At 43.4% G+C, this 14,198-nt stretch overlaps 1 protein-coding gene across 2 annotated transcripts in view; it reads left to right on the plus strand.

Annotated features, from left to right (window-relative positions):
* Positions 1-14,198, plus strand: part of ankrd6a (ankyrin repeat domain 6a) — a 65,739-nt gene that overhangs the window by 14,046 nt on the left and 37,495 nt on the right. Inside the window, exons 4-7 of one of the 2 annotated variants that reach the window (XM_086128111.1) lie at positions 4,717-4,815; positions 5,559-5,657; positions 6,030-6,107; positions 10,732-10,890. In XM_086128111.1, coding sequence (XP_085984237.1) covers positions 4,717-4,815; positions 5,559-5,657; positions 6,030-6,107; positions 10,732-10,890 — 435 coding nt within the window. The remainder of the gene's footprint in view (positions 1-4,716; positions 4,816-5,558; positions 5,658-6,029; positions 6,108-10,731; positions 10,891-14,198) is intronic. The other variant, XM_086128112.1, reaches the window with a different exon arrangement.

The raw sequence follows: 14,198 nt of genomic DNA on the forward strand, positions 1-14,198 counted from the left end.
CCTTTCCAAATCAAGTCCAAACACATCTGGACTCCAATAAAGTCAAGTCAAGTCAAGTCAACAGTATTTATAGAGCACTTTCAAACAGCCATCGCTGTTTGAAGTAGCAGTGAAGCAAGTAGGCAGAGGCAGTTTGAGTACAGAATCTATCGTTTTAAATAGTGCGCGTGGGTTGTGACGGTTAGCTTAAATAAGGTCTGACAGATATTCTCTTTTGGCCTCTTTTACTGTGAGCTGGTAGTTACGCCAGCAGTCTTTCCAAATTTGATAAGAGACATACAATTTGTCTTTTTTCCACTTGCGTTCGGCTTTGCGACACCTCTGCCTAGCTGCGCGGGTAATGTCGTTAAACCATGGCTCAGGTTTAGGTTTTGGGAGCACAGTTTTTGAAGGAGCCACCAAATCATCTCAAGGAGGATCAGAAGAAATGGGCAGCATGGGAATTCAGTATGAGTATCACAGCAAAGGGTCTGGATACTTATGATCATGTGATATTTTAGTTGTTTTTTTTTAAATACAAATGCAAAAAATTCTACATTTCAGTTTTTTCCTTCAAGATGATGTGCTGAATATACATTAACAAGAAACGAAATCAACTTTTTAAAAAAATATGTGAGCAAATAGCTGCAATGAAACAAAGAGTGAAACATTTATATGGTTCTGTTTGTGACCAACAGGAGGCACTGTAAGGCTCTTCCTGCAGTGGCACACCTGTTGGTCATTGTGTCATTAGTTAGTGGTTCTGTTAAAAGGACTCCCTGCCCGACATGTCGAGGTCAGGTCACTGTGTTTGTCTTTGTGTCCACTAAGTTTGTATTTTTTTGTTAAATACATTTTGTTCAGTCCACCCTGCTCCTCTCTGCCTTCCTGCTTTTTGGGGTCATACATTACCACCTCGTAGTGATGGGTCCATGAGGCCTCATGAAGCCTGATGACACAATGGCACACTGTGTTGATACTGTGTCACTGACCACTGACACCTGCTGGACTTTCAAAATCCCTGCAGGCAACCCACTTGACAGACTGAACTGACTGGTTTGATGATGAAGTGTATCCAATATCATTCATATCTACAGTATGCATTCATATTGTATTATTCAATATGTTTGAATAATGCAAACATTATGTAAATGAGGATGCTTGTGGGCTTTGTCTTCACAAATCTTTATTCAGAAAAATAAGTTGCTCCAGTGTTTTGAATTTCAGTCTGTTGCATTTCTTGCATGCTATTTCCCCTGCTGTGGAGAACACACGCTCGCATGGCACTGGTGATGCCGGCGTACAAAGAAACTGCTTTGTGAGGTTGGAGAGGTTTGAAAAAGTAGTGTGTTGGTCCTTCGATTATAATAGCGGGTCTTGACTGTGTGCAATTTTCCCCTCTGCCAGGTATCGCTGGACCTCAGGTATAGCATCTGCTGTTGCACTTCTTCGCAGTCTCCCTACCTCATCATCTAAATGTTGCCACAGGTCATCCAAAAAAACAAACCTAACAAATTTGGCATTTAGAACAGTTTCCGAAAAACATAACGAATAATGATTAGTAACATGCCAGATGTAGTTGCAGAGGTGCTTTTGTTGGTGTATGATATTTCTGTATGGCAAATTCGACATTTCACCTGCAATAAAATAAGTGACAAGTAAACTAAGAGTTCCCTTGAAATTAATTTGAATTAGAATGGAATAACACGTCAAAAATGCGAGAGTCACTTGGTGAGACAAGGAGATAATAATAATAATAATAATAATAATAATAATACATTTTATTTATAAGCACCTTTCAAGACACCCAAGGACACTTTACAATAACAAAAAACACAAAACAATACGATACGGGTTGAGCAGCGGCAGCCAAAACGCGCCAGCGTTCACTCAACCCGAAAGTCAGAAAGAAACCACAAGGGAGGGAGAGGGGGAGAAAAAAAACACGCTCGAACTACCCTCATTTTGAGGATAATTTGCGTGAGGGAAAAAACTCCTGCACAAGCATATGACAGTTACAACAGGTCACAAGACATAAACAATGAAGACGGTGAAACAAGGGAATGTATGAGGGAGGGGGTGATGGTGGGGGACTAGCTTCCGTGCAGACTTTCATCAGGGGAAGGTCGAGATAGCAGATGTTGTTTTGGTAGCAGGCTGCCCAAGAATTTAAGACAGCCTTGAGTCCGTGGCTTATGTCTCTTTAGTGGCGTCGATCAGCCAAATCCGTGATTTCAGTCAATATTTGAGCACGGATTCCAGAGATGCTCCAAAACCGCAACAGTTTGTGGTTGAGCACAGTCTGAGTCTGAGTGTTGGACATCCGCGTTATGCCATCCTTAGACCGGCAGCCTCTTCACTTCCAATAGAGCCGCTCCTGTCGGTTGAATTTTGCGATAGATCAGGAAACTGCTAACACCAAACAGCAGCATACCTGTTATCGGAAGGCCGAAAATGTAGATTTCATCCACATCCTCAACGGACAGTGTTGACAGGCACACCATTCTCCGCTTCCTCCAAGGATCTAGGGTGTACCCAGCAGCAAAAGTCCCCGAGGGGCAAGTAGGCTCCCCACTGCCTGCTCTTCTCATCGAGAAAATGTTGTCAATGCCATCGAGAGACCAGCCAACCAATTCCATGTTTGTTTTTAGGATGAAAATACGACAGGAGGCTAGGAAAAGTCAGACAAAGACAGCACATGGACTGAGTGGCGAGCAGGGAAGGTTGGGGGTGGGGGTGGGGGACAGGAGCAGAAAGCAAAAGTGTCCGCCTTCGTCGAGAGCCAAGCAAGAGTTGGAGATTTGAATAAATACCTTATTCTCCAAAAGGAGATCAAAATAGCTCTACACGGCGGACAATTTGCTTTTCTCCGGGAGCTGCTCCATAATATGCACATACTGTACCAACGTCACTCGAGTGAAGCGCGCCTCAGCAGTCAATAGTCTGCTGATCTCTGCTGTGCGCACTGAGCGCGAGCACGTACTCACGGTGCCAACGCAACCCACGTCACATATTAAAGAAGCTTTGAACTACGACAACAGCTAAGCTAGCCTAGCCAACACGACGCTCCAAGTCAGACGGACACGTTTTTCAGATAATCTGTGTGTTTTCCTTTTTGCCCAAATAAATTTTTATCAGAGCGAGGGTGAGGTCTGGCTTGTTTCAACAGGCGGCATCGTTTCGCTATACGCACTTCCTTATAAACACTGTGTGGCGGGCTTTTGCTGCGTCGACGCCCCCTGGACTGAGTCGATGCAGCCTGGACTGAGTCGACGCAGTTCATGTGTTGGTCACGTGATCGTCACGAAGCAGCACACGCACTGACACGTGGATTGCTCTGTGAGCTCGACGCATGGAGTGGTGTTGCTGGATCCATCACTACCACCTCGCAAAACCCTTAACAGAATGACCCAACAGACTGGATCCCACAGGACCAGAGGCCTGGTCCTACTGCCATCCGTTCCTGTTCCCAATGAGGCAAGTTTTGCGGTCGCTCTCTGTTCCTGTCCTCAGCGAGGCAAACTTTGCAGTCGCCCTCCGTTCCTGTCCCGATGAGACAATGCAATGCAAGTGCCGCGCCCCACCCCGCCCTGTCTCCGCCGAGCCAAGCTATTGGGTGACTTTGGGACGTCTGGGATCCATCCCTTGAGGGTGGAGTACTGTTAGGGTGGTTCTGTTTGTGAGCAACAGGTGGCACTGTAGGGCTCTTCCTGCAGTCTGAGCATGCAGCTCTTAATCAGGTGCGGTCTGTAGCCCGGAATTTACGGTACTCACGTTGTTACCCCTTGCAGCACTGAGTAGCTCTTTGTCTTTCAAAGCAGTGCTGTGAAACTCTCAACAGGACTGCTCAAAGTGTGCAGTGACCTACTCGGCAGTGATCATGACAGGAAGCAGCATCGAAAAGGGTGTGAGCTGCTTGCGTGCAGGCAGACAGACAAGAGGATTTGGCACGGAGCAGAGAACGCACCAGATGTAGGCTACGCTCACGGGTCCGCAGGAGGTCCTGCATGCGTCCCACCAATACCACGTTGCTGTCTTTAATATTTCCTGTCTTTTCGTTTGTTCATAATTGTTAAATTCAGTGGTCACTTTTGTGCGTGACAGACGTCTGGGACAATATGGAACAAACCGCATCCCATATTGAACTAATACAGGACGCAACATCAAATTCCGACTGAAAGGACGATTCTGTATTTTACCGGGTGGGGTGGCAACCTTAATTGAGGCAGTGGCTCATCGCCAAGTTCCTTCCTCCTGCCAGAATCTAAAACAGATCCAGGGTTCGCAAACTTCTGCAGGAGGTTCATCCATGACTTCACCAAGGTCGCTGCACCACTCACCCAACTCACCTTTTCAGGCTCTCCATTTGCATGGAAACGCAAAGCTGATGCCACCTTCAAAAACCCGAAATAACTGTTCAACTCCAGAGTTTGAACCACCCTCCTCAACGATGGACTAAAGAGCAGGATCAGGATGGATGAGGCAGGAAGGAAACATTTTATGAGGCTTTCGAGCCGCAGCGTCATGTACAGAGTGCCTTAAAAATATATATATATTACAACTACATGTTGGAGAAGTGCTAGTCTTCTTGGATACTGTCATGTTGTCCTTGAGGGTCATTACAACAGTGGCCCAATGGATGTCATAGTTTTAAAACTGGGCAAAGTAACCAAAGAGGTTGGTTTTGGTTTAATAAAAGAGGCCATTCTGTTTTTTGGTTTTTTTGCATTAATGCAGGCAGGTAACACAGCACTTCATCTGGCCAGCCAGAATGATCATGCTCAGACTGCTCGCCTTCTGCTTCTTGGAGGAGCCACACCAGACACGAAGAACAAGGTGAGTTTTTGATGCTGTGCTAGAGTCGCAATCAACTTAAAGTCAAGTCAGAAAAATCCACCAATATTATTAAACTTTTAGTTTAATAATATTAACATTCACAGAGCAGTTGATTTCATCCAAAAACTACTGGTTAGCATCTTCATTTGTACCAGGGGTGTCCAAACTTTTTGTTCCTTTGGCCAGTTTGACATCTTTCATTTATCATCACATAAGACCAATCTATCAGTGGAGGTAACAATATGCAAAACCATGCTTGGTTTTTACACAGTATATTATATAGTTAGTGAATAACCCCCACTCGCCCATTGTAAATAGCACAGCCACCTTATGCAGCACATACTGTACACAGTTGCATATCTGCTTATATCTTATATTTTGTATTTTTATATTGCATTCTGTACTGTGTACAGTTCATTAAAAAAATATATTTTGTGCATGCAAAAATCTTTCTTTTTTCTATTTCTTCTCTCCGAACTTTGCTGCTGTACATTGCAAATTTCTCCATTGTGAGACAAGAAAGGTTTTTCTTATCCTATAAATAAATAAATAAATAAAAAGGGGAAGGTAATAAACCACAAAGTTAATGATTTCACAGGAGCAAATCTACACTCATGATTGTGTGCGTGTGTGTGTGTGTGTGTGTGTGTGTGTGTGTGTGTGTGTGCGCGCGTGCTTGTGCGCGTGCGTGTACGCGTGTGTGTGTGAGTGCGTGTATGTGTTTGTTCTGTTTTTTACTGTAGAAAGGGGAAACAGCTCTACATGTGGCAGCTGCTTTGAGCCATAAGAGGACAGTTAAACTTTTATTGGATTCTGGGGCAGATGGAAAAATCCGAAACAATGTGAAGTGCATCCATATTTCTCATTTTAAAATGATTTTAATACATGTAGCAATATGTCATTCTAGCAGTTTGGAGGTATGTGAATTGTTTACGGGAAGTTCAACAGTTATGTTCTCGCTCCAATACATTTCACACATCTTACGGTATATACCGTGGTTTCTGTACTAAAAGGCGCACCTAAACATATTCAATTTTCTCAAAAGCCGACAGCACGCCTTATAATGCGTTGCGCCTTATATATTTATCAATAGTCAGATTTATGCACACACACAAACACACACACACACATACATTAAATGAAATAAATCAGATGTTATTTGCCAAGCGTAAAAAAGAAAGTGAATGAGCCTTTTTCTCTTCTGTTAATTCTAGGCAGGTCTATTGGCATCGGACATAGCCAGAAAAAATAACCACCGGCATGTCGTACTTCTGCTGGCCAAGGATCCTCAGGTTGGTATTTTCAACACCTATTCCTCAACTGCTGAATGAATGGTTTCAAAATGCAAAATGACAGAGTTGAACAGTTTGCTAATTGAAATGTATTAGATGTTTACGAAGAAAAGAATATTTAAAGGCTCCTTTAAATCTGCTTCACAAAGTGATATGAATTATGCCGATAAGCAGACAGCTTTTGACCTTAGCTAGCATTTGCATCTTTGGTCAGTTGTACTTGTCAGAAATGCAACATGTATCATTGCTTTTGTCCCCTCTCTTAGATAATCCCTTGTTGGTTTTGTTGTAGGTAAAATGCCTGAAATGTCATCTCCCTAAAATAGCCTACTTTTAAGATGGAAATAAATATCCACTCTCCCTTTAATGTAACAAATGAGGGGTTTACCACTCCGCAGTCAGCTAGAGCTTGAGATTGATCATTTGCTAGTCAAGAGTTTTGGCAACATGGACACCTCGCTGAAATCATGGGTGGTGGGTTCATGTAGCAAGCTAGCAGCGGTGTCTCAAGCATGCGGACATCTTTTATTTAAAACGAGACCGGTGGTATGGTCACTCACAAAATGTTCAAGTCTATCATCAAATATAACCATGGCACAAGTGCGATGCATGCCCGTCTGAACAGTCATCCGTTAATGCCAGCGAACAAGCAGACATAATTTGTCACACCAGTCATCAGCAAATTTACCTCCTGTTTTCCTCTGTCATTGAAAAGATGACACAATGCGGAGTAGCAGTCAATCAATAACCCCTTTGATTGAGAAAATAAATGACGGTTTATCTCAACTGTCAGCTTTCTCCCAGCAGACATGCTTGCGATTTTCTACCTGCTTCCACTGGCCCCATCCCCTCTCAACTCACTCATCCTATCACAAATCAGACACATGTCGGCTCTCACGAACATTCAGATTTCATAAAAGTCTTGCAACAATTATTCTCTTGTTTTGTTTTTTTTTTGTTACCGCAAAATATGATGATACACTATGTATGTTGTAGTTGTGTTCTGTGAATTGATGTTTGAGTTTGACAAGTTCCAAGTGCCTGCGAGGCTATGAAGGTTACTGGATGTGATTGGACGAGCAAGTTTCTGAATGTAATTGGATGAATGAATCGAAGGGTTGGGCCTTGTGCAACTGAGGATGGCTAAGAGGAAGTCAGGGCTACATTCTGTTACTCACGCTGAATGGATATATATATATTTTTTTTTTTACCTCATCCGCCAATTCCCCTGTCCAGCCTTCTGACCACCCTTCTGTGTTAAAGGGTGGCCCTAATTCCTGGATCAAGACATTTTCATGAATTGTGATAGAGATCCGGTTCAAAAATATGCCAGTTTGTTATAGTAACAGTTGCCTGTGTGGCATGTGCATCTAACAGACTAGTTTGAAGAAGCATGTGTTTTTGAATTCTGGATTTAAAAGGGTATTCACCCCAATACAACTTTTTTTTGAATGATAAACTGTATGAATTGGTGCATCCTAATCCTGTCTACATGCCCTGATCATTATTTTGGCATTTTCGTGCATTTTTGTTGAGATCTTTACTTTGGGGCAAAAATCGTCTTTGGAGAGCAATCTTCAGGTTAAACATCACACTGCATGTGAATTTGGCTTTCTGTCCTCTGATTGACCAAGCTGTGAATCCTTAGGTCACTTCTAGAATCTTGACGTTGTCACTCTGCCACTGTGGGGTATATGAACAGCTCAGTCTCGTACATCCCTTTGTCGAGAGTTGGAAAAGTAGCTTTTGCAAACATCTTGATATCCATCTTCGCATTAGTGATTCATGAGCATAGCATTTGGTTACTTTATTTAACATAGCTTGTCATTGCACAGATTTGAATTAGGCTGGAGTTTGTCGCTGGTGCTGTGAATCACAGCCAGGTCACGCTGTCCTTTGCAAGCCCGGTGGTCCTCCAGGCAACCCCCGTTTTTTCAAATACAGTTATACCTTGGTTTTCAACCATAATCCGTTCCAGAAGGCTGTTCGAAAAGCGATTTGTTCAAAATCCGAAAATATTTTATTAGCCCCTCATTAGGGGCTAATACACTATGCAGAAAAAAACATAAAAACAGTCAGATTTGCGTAAATCACAACAAACACGTCCGCTCACAATGAACGCTACACGAAGAAGCATCATTTCCTCGTGTAAGGAAGCTGAGAGGAGTCAAGTGGCGTATTCGGTTTGCTCAGTTTGGTTGAAAACCGGTTTTCGGTTGTAAACCAAGGCGTAAAAATGTAGAACTTTCTGGTCAAAAACCGATTTGGTCGAGACCAGAGATGTTCGAAAACCGAGATTTGACTGTATTCGTGAGGGGTGCAGCAAGAGTCTGGTAGGGGGGTGAGTTACCCTTTCAGAAATCTAATTAAAAATAAAGTATTAAGAATACTGTGCACATGACTGAATGCATGTTTGAGCTGGTGCAGCAATAGAAGAAGGAGTGAGTCTTGATCAGCATTGCCCAGCAACCATGCCTGCACGGCGCACCACACAAGTGAGCAAGTCACAGATCTCACGACCGGTATCGATTAAATAAAAACAAGTGTTTCAAAATCTAACTGAAGATGCCATTCTGATGATGGCGGTTGCTCTGTTGATGTTCAGGGCTGTTACGTTTTTAAACACCAGCCAATCAGAATTTCCACAAGCCTTTTTTTTCCTTCTTATCCTTGTTGCACTCCAGGCTGTAGTGTGAAATACACGCCTTCACGCTGCAAATGGGTGTATGAAACGCCATTATCTAGCATTCTGGCATAGTATTTATTGGAACTGTAGCAGTCACTGCCAGGGGGACAAACGATCGAGAACAAAAGAGTAAGGTATCGTTTAAATTTCCAAATTACGACTAATCATTTTCAGCAGCTCGCAACACAGACTAACAACATTGGACACAGCCGGTGTCATTTGCCTGCATTGTACTACAGTACTTACCAAAGGCAGGAGAACAGAAGAAGTTTGTTCTCATCATTCACTTCATTTGTTTCCAACCTATCAGACATCATTTCCGAGGGCCCCCGATCATGCCATGAAAACTTATTGTTTTTTTCCCTTCTGACCGACCTGTTCTTTTCAACAATATCGACCTGGATGGCACTAAATTTCTTGAATTTCAATGAAAAGCCGACATAAGTGATGGTGTTTGGTCCCAGTGGCCCTTGTACATCCCATCCTGTAGACTTGGGCCCCCATGGCTCCTTGTCTCGAAGCCACCAGTCTCGAACTTAGGTCTTAAACTGGACAGTGATTTTATATTGGACTGGCAAATTGGTGCTGTTGTTAAATCCAGCTTCTCTCATCTCGGGAAGCTGGCTAAAGTAAAGCCTCTCCTTTCTCATGAGCATTTTGACACATTTGAGTCTGTGCCTGTATGTAGGGATTAAGTGTATTAAACAGTGATCAGAAAAGCCCAGTCCTGCGTGGGCAACAGATCAGTATGCATCTTTAAGTGTCGTGTAGCAATAATCCAGAATGTTGCCTTCTCTGGTGAAACAATCACTGTGCTGCTGGTCAGCCAGCGTTTGTAGCGCTGTGTTCACGTTAGCTTCCGGTAGGATGTAAACACCAGCGAGTATGAAGAGGAGAACTAACATTGTGAGTAGAATGGCTTACAGTTTAGAAACAGCGACTCCAAGTCCCGGCTGCAGTGTACGTTAAGCTTTGTGACATCAGTGCACAAGTACTCATTGAAATAGAAGCATTTTCCACGACCTTTTGATTTCCATGATCATTCTGTATTACGATCGGCTCGGAGGAGGCGGAAGATGGGTAGGTGTAGTGCAGCATCCAGGTGGTGGTCGCTGAGCCGAGTTTCTGTGAAGCAGCGCGCGACAGAACGTGCAAAGGTTTTGTTGGTCCTTGGAAGAAGAAGAACATCGATGTTGTTTTTCAGACAGAGATGAGCAAGAAGGATCAATGAGAGCGGGGTTTGAGATCCACGCTGACGTAGCTTGAGTCGCGCGCCGACTCGTTTCCCCCTCTTCCGGCAGCGTTACCATGCTCCGTACAGTACAGTCGCCCTGGGAGCTATTAACTCAAAAAAAACTAGTGGGTTTGCATGCATTGGTGAAAAAGGTCAGAGCGTAGACTCTCTACTGTTTGGCAAGTTTTCTCTCGGATAAGTAAGCGGTGTAGGGAGCACATAACACAAGGGAGCATGTAACCAAGGAAGCCACTCATACGGACGCCATCTTGGTAAAAAACAAACAAAACAAACAAACCATTATATTCTGTTTTGATTTATGTTCAACATAATGTCCCAACTGGGTTGAAATTAGGTTTGTACCTGTGAATCTAGGAAAATACCAAAAGAAAGAAAACTCCACCCATGCGCACAGTTAGACTTCGCTTTGCGCTAGACTAGCGCGAGGCACAATAGCGCCCATACAATGGCGTTTTGAAAAGATTGTTGTTCAAAGTTCTCGATCAAAATGTTGTAAAACTGGCTGGTTTTGTCCTTAGGGATATTAATATGTCCCAGGAGGAACTGGAAAGAAAACTAAGACGACAGCTGAGCACAGGACCCGGCCTACTCCCAAAAAAGCAACATCCAATGCAGTAAGAAAACAATGTTAAAATATCTATGTTAACTAAATTCCTTCCTGCTTGCTTCTGTTGATCCTCTAGCGGGAAAGCCCTTCATTGGTGGCGGAAATGCACATGAGTGACCCAATGGAGAGCAAGGAAAACAAGATGGATCAGGAGGGGCCTCTGCAAACCCACTTTACACCCACTGTCCTCAGCAAGCCCATGAGACCCCACAGATGGAAAAGAGGCAAAGGCCAGGTTGGTAAACCTTACAATTTTGACATTCATTGATTGCCAATCTTTTTTCCTTATATTTTCAACAGTTCCATGTACATACAGGTATATATGTAGAGTATACACTGTAACCTCGACGTATGAGTTTAATTCATTCTGTAAGCATGCCCACAACTCAAATAATCTTTATGTCAAATTAGGGAAAAAACAAAAATGGCACTCAATCATTTCAGCCACTTCAAAAACCTGCCTGCAAAAAAAAAAAGACAAAAATTTGCACCAGGCAGAAGTGTACTGTACAAACATATAGTTACAACACAGTTAAACAGAAGGTAAAGAATTAAACCATTTTTACATAATGATTTCATGCTTTAATTGACCATTCTCATTCTAGTGTGAGTGACTTGGCACCCAGAGGTCAGTATAATACATACCGTTACATTCACAGCCCTGTATATAAAACTGGCCAACTTAAGCTCTTTCCATTTCTCGCTGCTTCGATTGCCTCTGAGCGGTCACATAATTTTCCAGGCGCCATCTTGCAACTCATTGCTTGCTGTCGCTGCCGTGCAATTCAATGTGGAATTCACTTTTGGAGAATCTTCATCATTTTTTCAAGAAATACTTAAAAGCTGCGTACACGCGTAACCTTAGGGCAGAGGTCGGCAACCCAAAATGTTGAAAGAGCCATATTGGACCAAAAAAAAAAAACCATACAAAAAACAAATATGTCTGGAGCCGCAAAAAATTAAAAGCCTGGTATAAGCCTTACACTTAAGGCCACACATGCTGTATGAATTTATATTAGCTGTATTTGCCTAGTAGTGATGGGTCCATGAGGCGTCATGAAGCGTGTTGACACAATGACACACTGTGTTGATGCTGTGTTGATACTGTGTTGCTGACCACTGACACCTGCTGGACTTTCAAAATCCCTGCAGACAACCCACTTGACAGACTGAACTGACCTAACAAAATTGGCATTTAGAACAGTTTCCAAAAAACAAACTAATAAGGATGAGTAACATGCGAGATGTAGTTGCAGAGGTGCTTTCGTTGGTATATTATATTTCTGTATGGCAAATTCGACATTTCACCTGTAATAAAATATGTGAATAGTGAACTAACCTTGAAATTAATTTGAATTAGAATGGAACAAGATATGTCAATAATCTGAGAGGCACTTGGTGAGACAAGGAGATTTGAAGTACTTTATTCTCCAAAAGGAGATCAAAATGGCTCTACAGGGCGGAAAATTTGCGTTTCTCCAGGAGCTCCTCCATAATATGCCGGACTGTAGCAACGCCACTCGAGTTAAGCACGCCTTAGCAGTCGATAGTCCGATGCTCTCTGCTGTGCGCACGTGAGCGTGAGCACGTACTCACATGGTTCAACCAATCAGCGCCGACGCAACCCACGTCACATATTAAAGAAGCTTTGAACTACGACAACAGCGAAGCTAACCTAGCCAATGCGATGCTCGAAGTTAGACGGACACATTTTTCTGATAATCTGTGTTTTCTTTTTTGCCCAAATATATATTTTTATTTGAGCGAGAGTGAGGTCTGGCTTGCTTCGGCAGGTGGCATTGCGTCGCTCGACGCACTTCCTTATAAACACAGTTTGGCGGCCTTTTACGGCGTCGACGCCCCCTGGACTGAGTCGACACAGTTCATTTATTGGTCACGTGATGGTCTTGAAGCAGTACACCAGGGGTGTCCAAAGTCAGTCCTCAAGGGCCGCTGTCCTGCCTGTTTTCCAGCTCTCCAAGGAGCAACGCACCTGATTCAAATCATCAGGATAGTTCTAATGTTGCTTCAGAGCTGGCTGAGGAGCTGCTCATCTGAATAAGGTGTGTTGCAGCCGGGAGAGATGGAAAACAGGCAGGACAGTGGTCCTCCAGACCCGGAGCTGGACATGCCTGCAGCACACGCACCGACGCAGGGATTGCTCTGTGAGCTCGACACGTGCGTCGATGCATTGGTGTTGATGGACCCATTACTATTGCCTTCTAGTTGGCTTGAAATACACAATGAGCCTTAATGATTGAATGTTTTTTTTCCCCTGCAATGCAATCCTAAAGAGAAGGGGTGTCCAACCTTTTTTGACAGATCTACTTTTCGATCAACCAACTTCCCGCGATCGACCCGTTACCGCACGCGCGCATACACACGCACTTACACACGCATACCATAATGAGCAACAGCCATAATGTGCCCCTAAGATGATCGAGGCATGGGACGCACTTTTGCAGCGTCTTAACTGTCGTAACTCATGTATCGTGTTTAAAATACTTCTCTCAGCCATCCACATGTCACGTATGCAAGCTGGTGGTGGACCCCAAAGAGCAGGCAGGAGGGAGGAGCAGGGTGTACTTGACGAATTGTTTTAAACATAGAGAAAACTAAATCCAAAACCAATAAAGTCCAAAGTATCAAACAAAAATCATGACTGAAGATAAAACATAACAGCAACCAAAACATGACTGAAACAAACCTGATTGCAGCAAACAAACATGACAGTAGCCAAGAGCAAACAGCAACAATGACCCGACAATGAGTGGTCGGGCTGGGAGTCCTTTTAAAGCACTAATTACCTAATGACCAACAGGTGTGCAGCTGCAGGGGGAGCCCTACAGTGCCACCTGTTGGTCCCAAACCGAATCATGACACCACATTCCCATTCTTTGCCAGTACCCTCAGTGAACTGTACATGAAATGCAGTTTTTTTTTCACGACAGCCACCTGCCTTGCATCCCGTCCTGCTAATAGAAACGTGTGTCGCAGGCTATGACGCAAATCCTCGTTGACAGAAATGTTGACATTTAATATTTATTCAACACATTTTTAAAGCATTGGAAAATGTTAAGAATGTTTATGTCATGTTTGTCCTCCTCCAGAAACCATATTAAAACAAAAAATATGTTTCCCTCCCCCATCTTTTTCCATTTTCAAATATTTTTGAAAAAGCTCCAGGGAGCCGCTAGGGTGGCGCTAAAGAGCCGCATGCGGCTCTGGAGCCGCGGGTAGCCGACGCCCGCCGTAGGGTGTCACACAAAGCAACAAAGGTGTGAAGCCTCCAGTTTTGGTTCCAAGATAAGCAAAATATGGCTTGAGAAAGTGCGTTATCAGGATGGTTGGAAATGGCAACTCTTGTATTTGTGATCTAATATTAGTTCTTTTAGTTTTTCTCACTGATGCAAGTGAGAAACAATGAATAAAAATCAATAGACAAGGCATAGGAGTTTGTTTAGGTATGGCATATACAGAGAAAAACGGACCACCTCAATGGGAGTCATGGAGTTTGTGGAAGCAACTAGTATAGACAAAGAA

This window comes from Hippocampus guttulatus, chromosome 13 (genome assembly GCF_054856545.1).
Source record: "Hippocampus guttulatus isolate MCC_2025c chromosome 13, RoL_Hgut_1.0, whole genome shotgun sequence".
Classification (NCBI taxonomy): Eukaryota; Metazoa; Chordata; class Actinopteri; order Syngnathiformes; family Syngnathidae; genus Hippocampus; species Hippocampus guttulatus.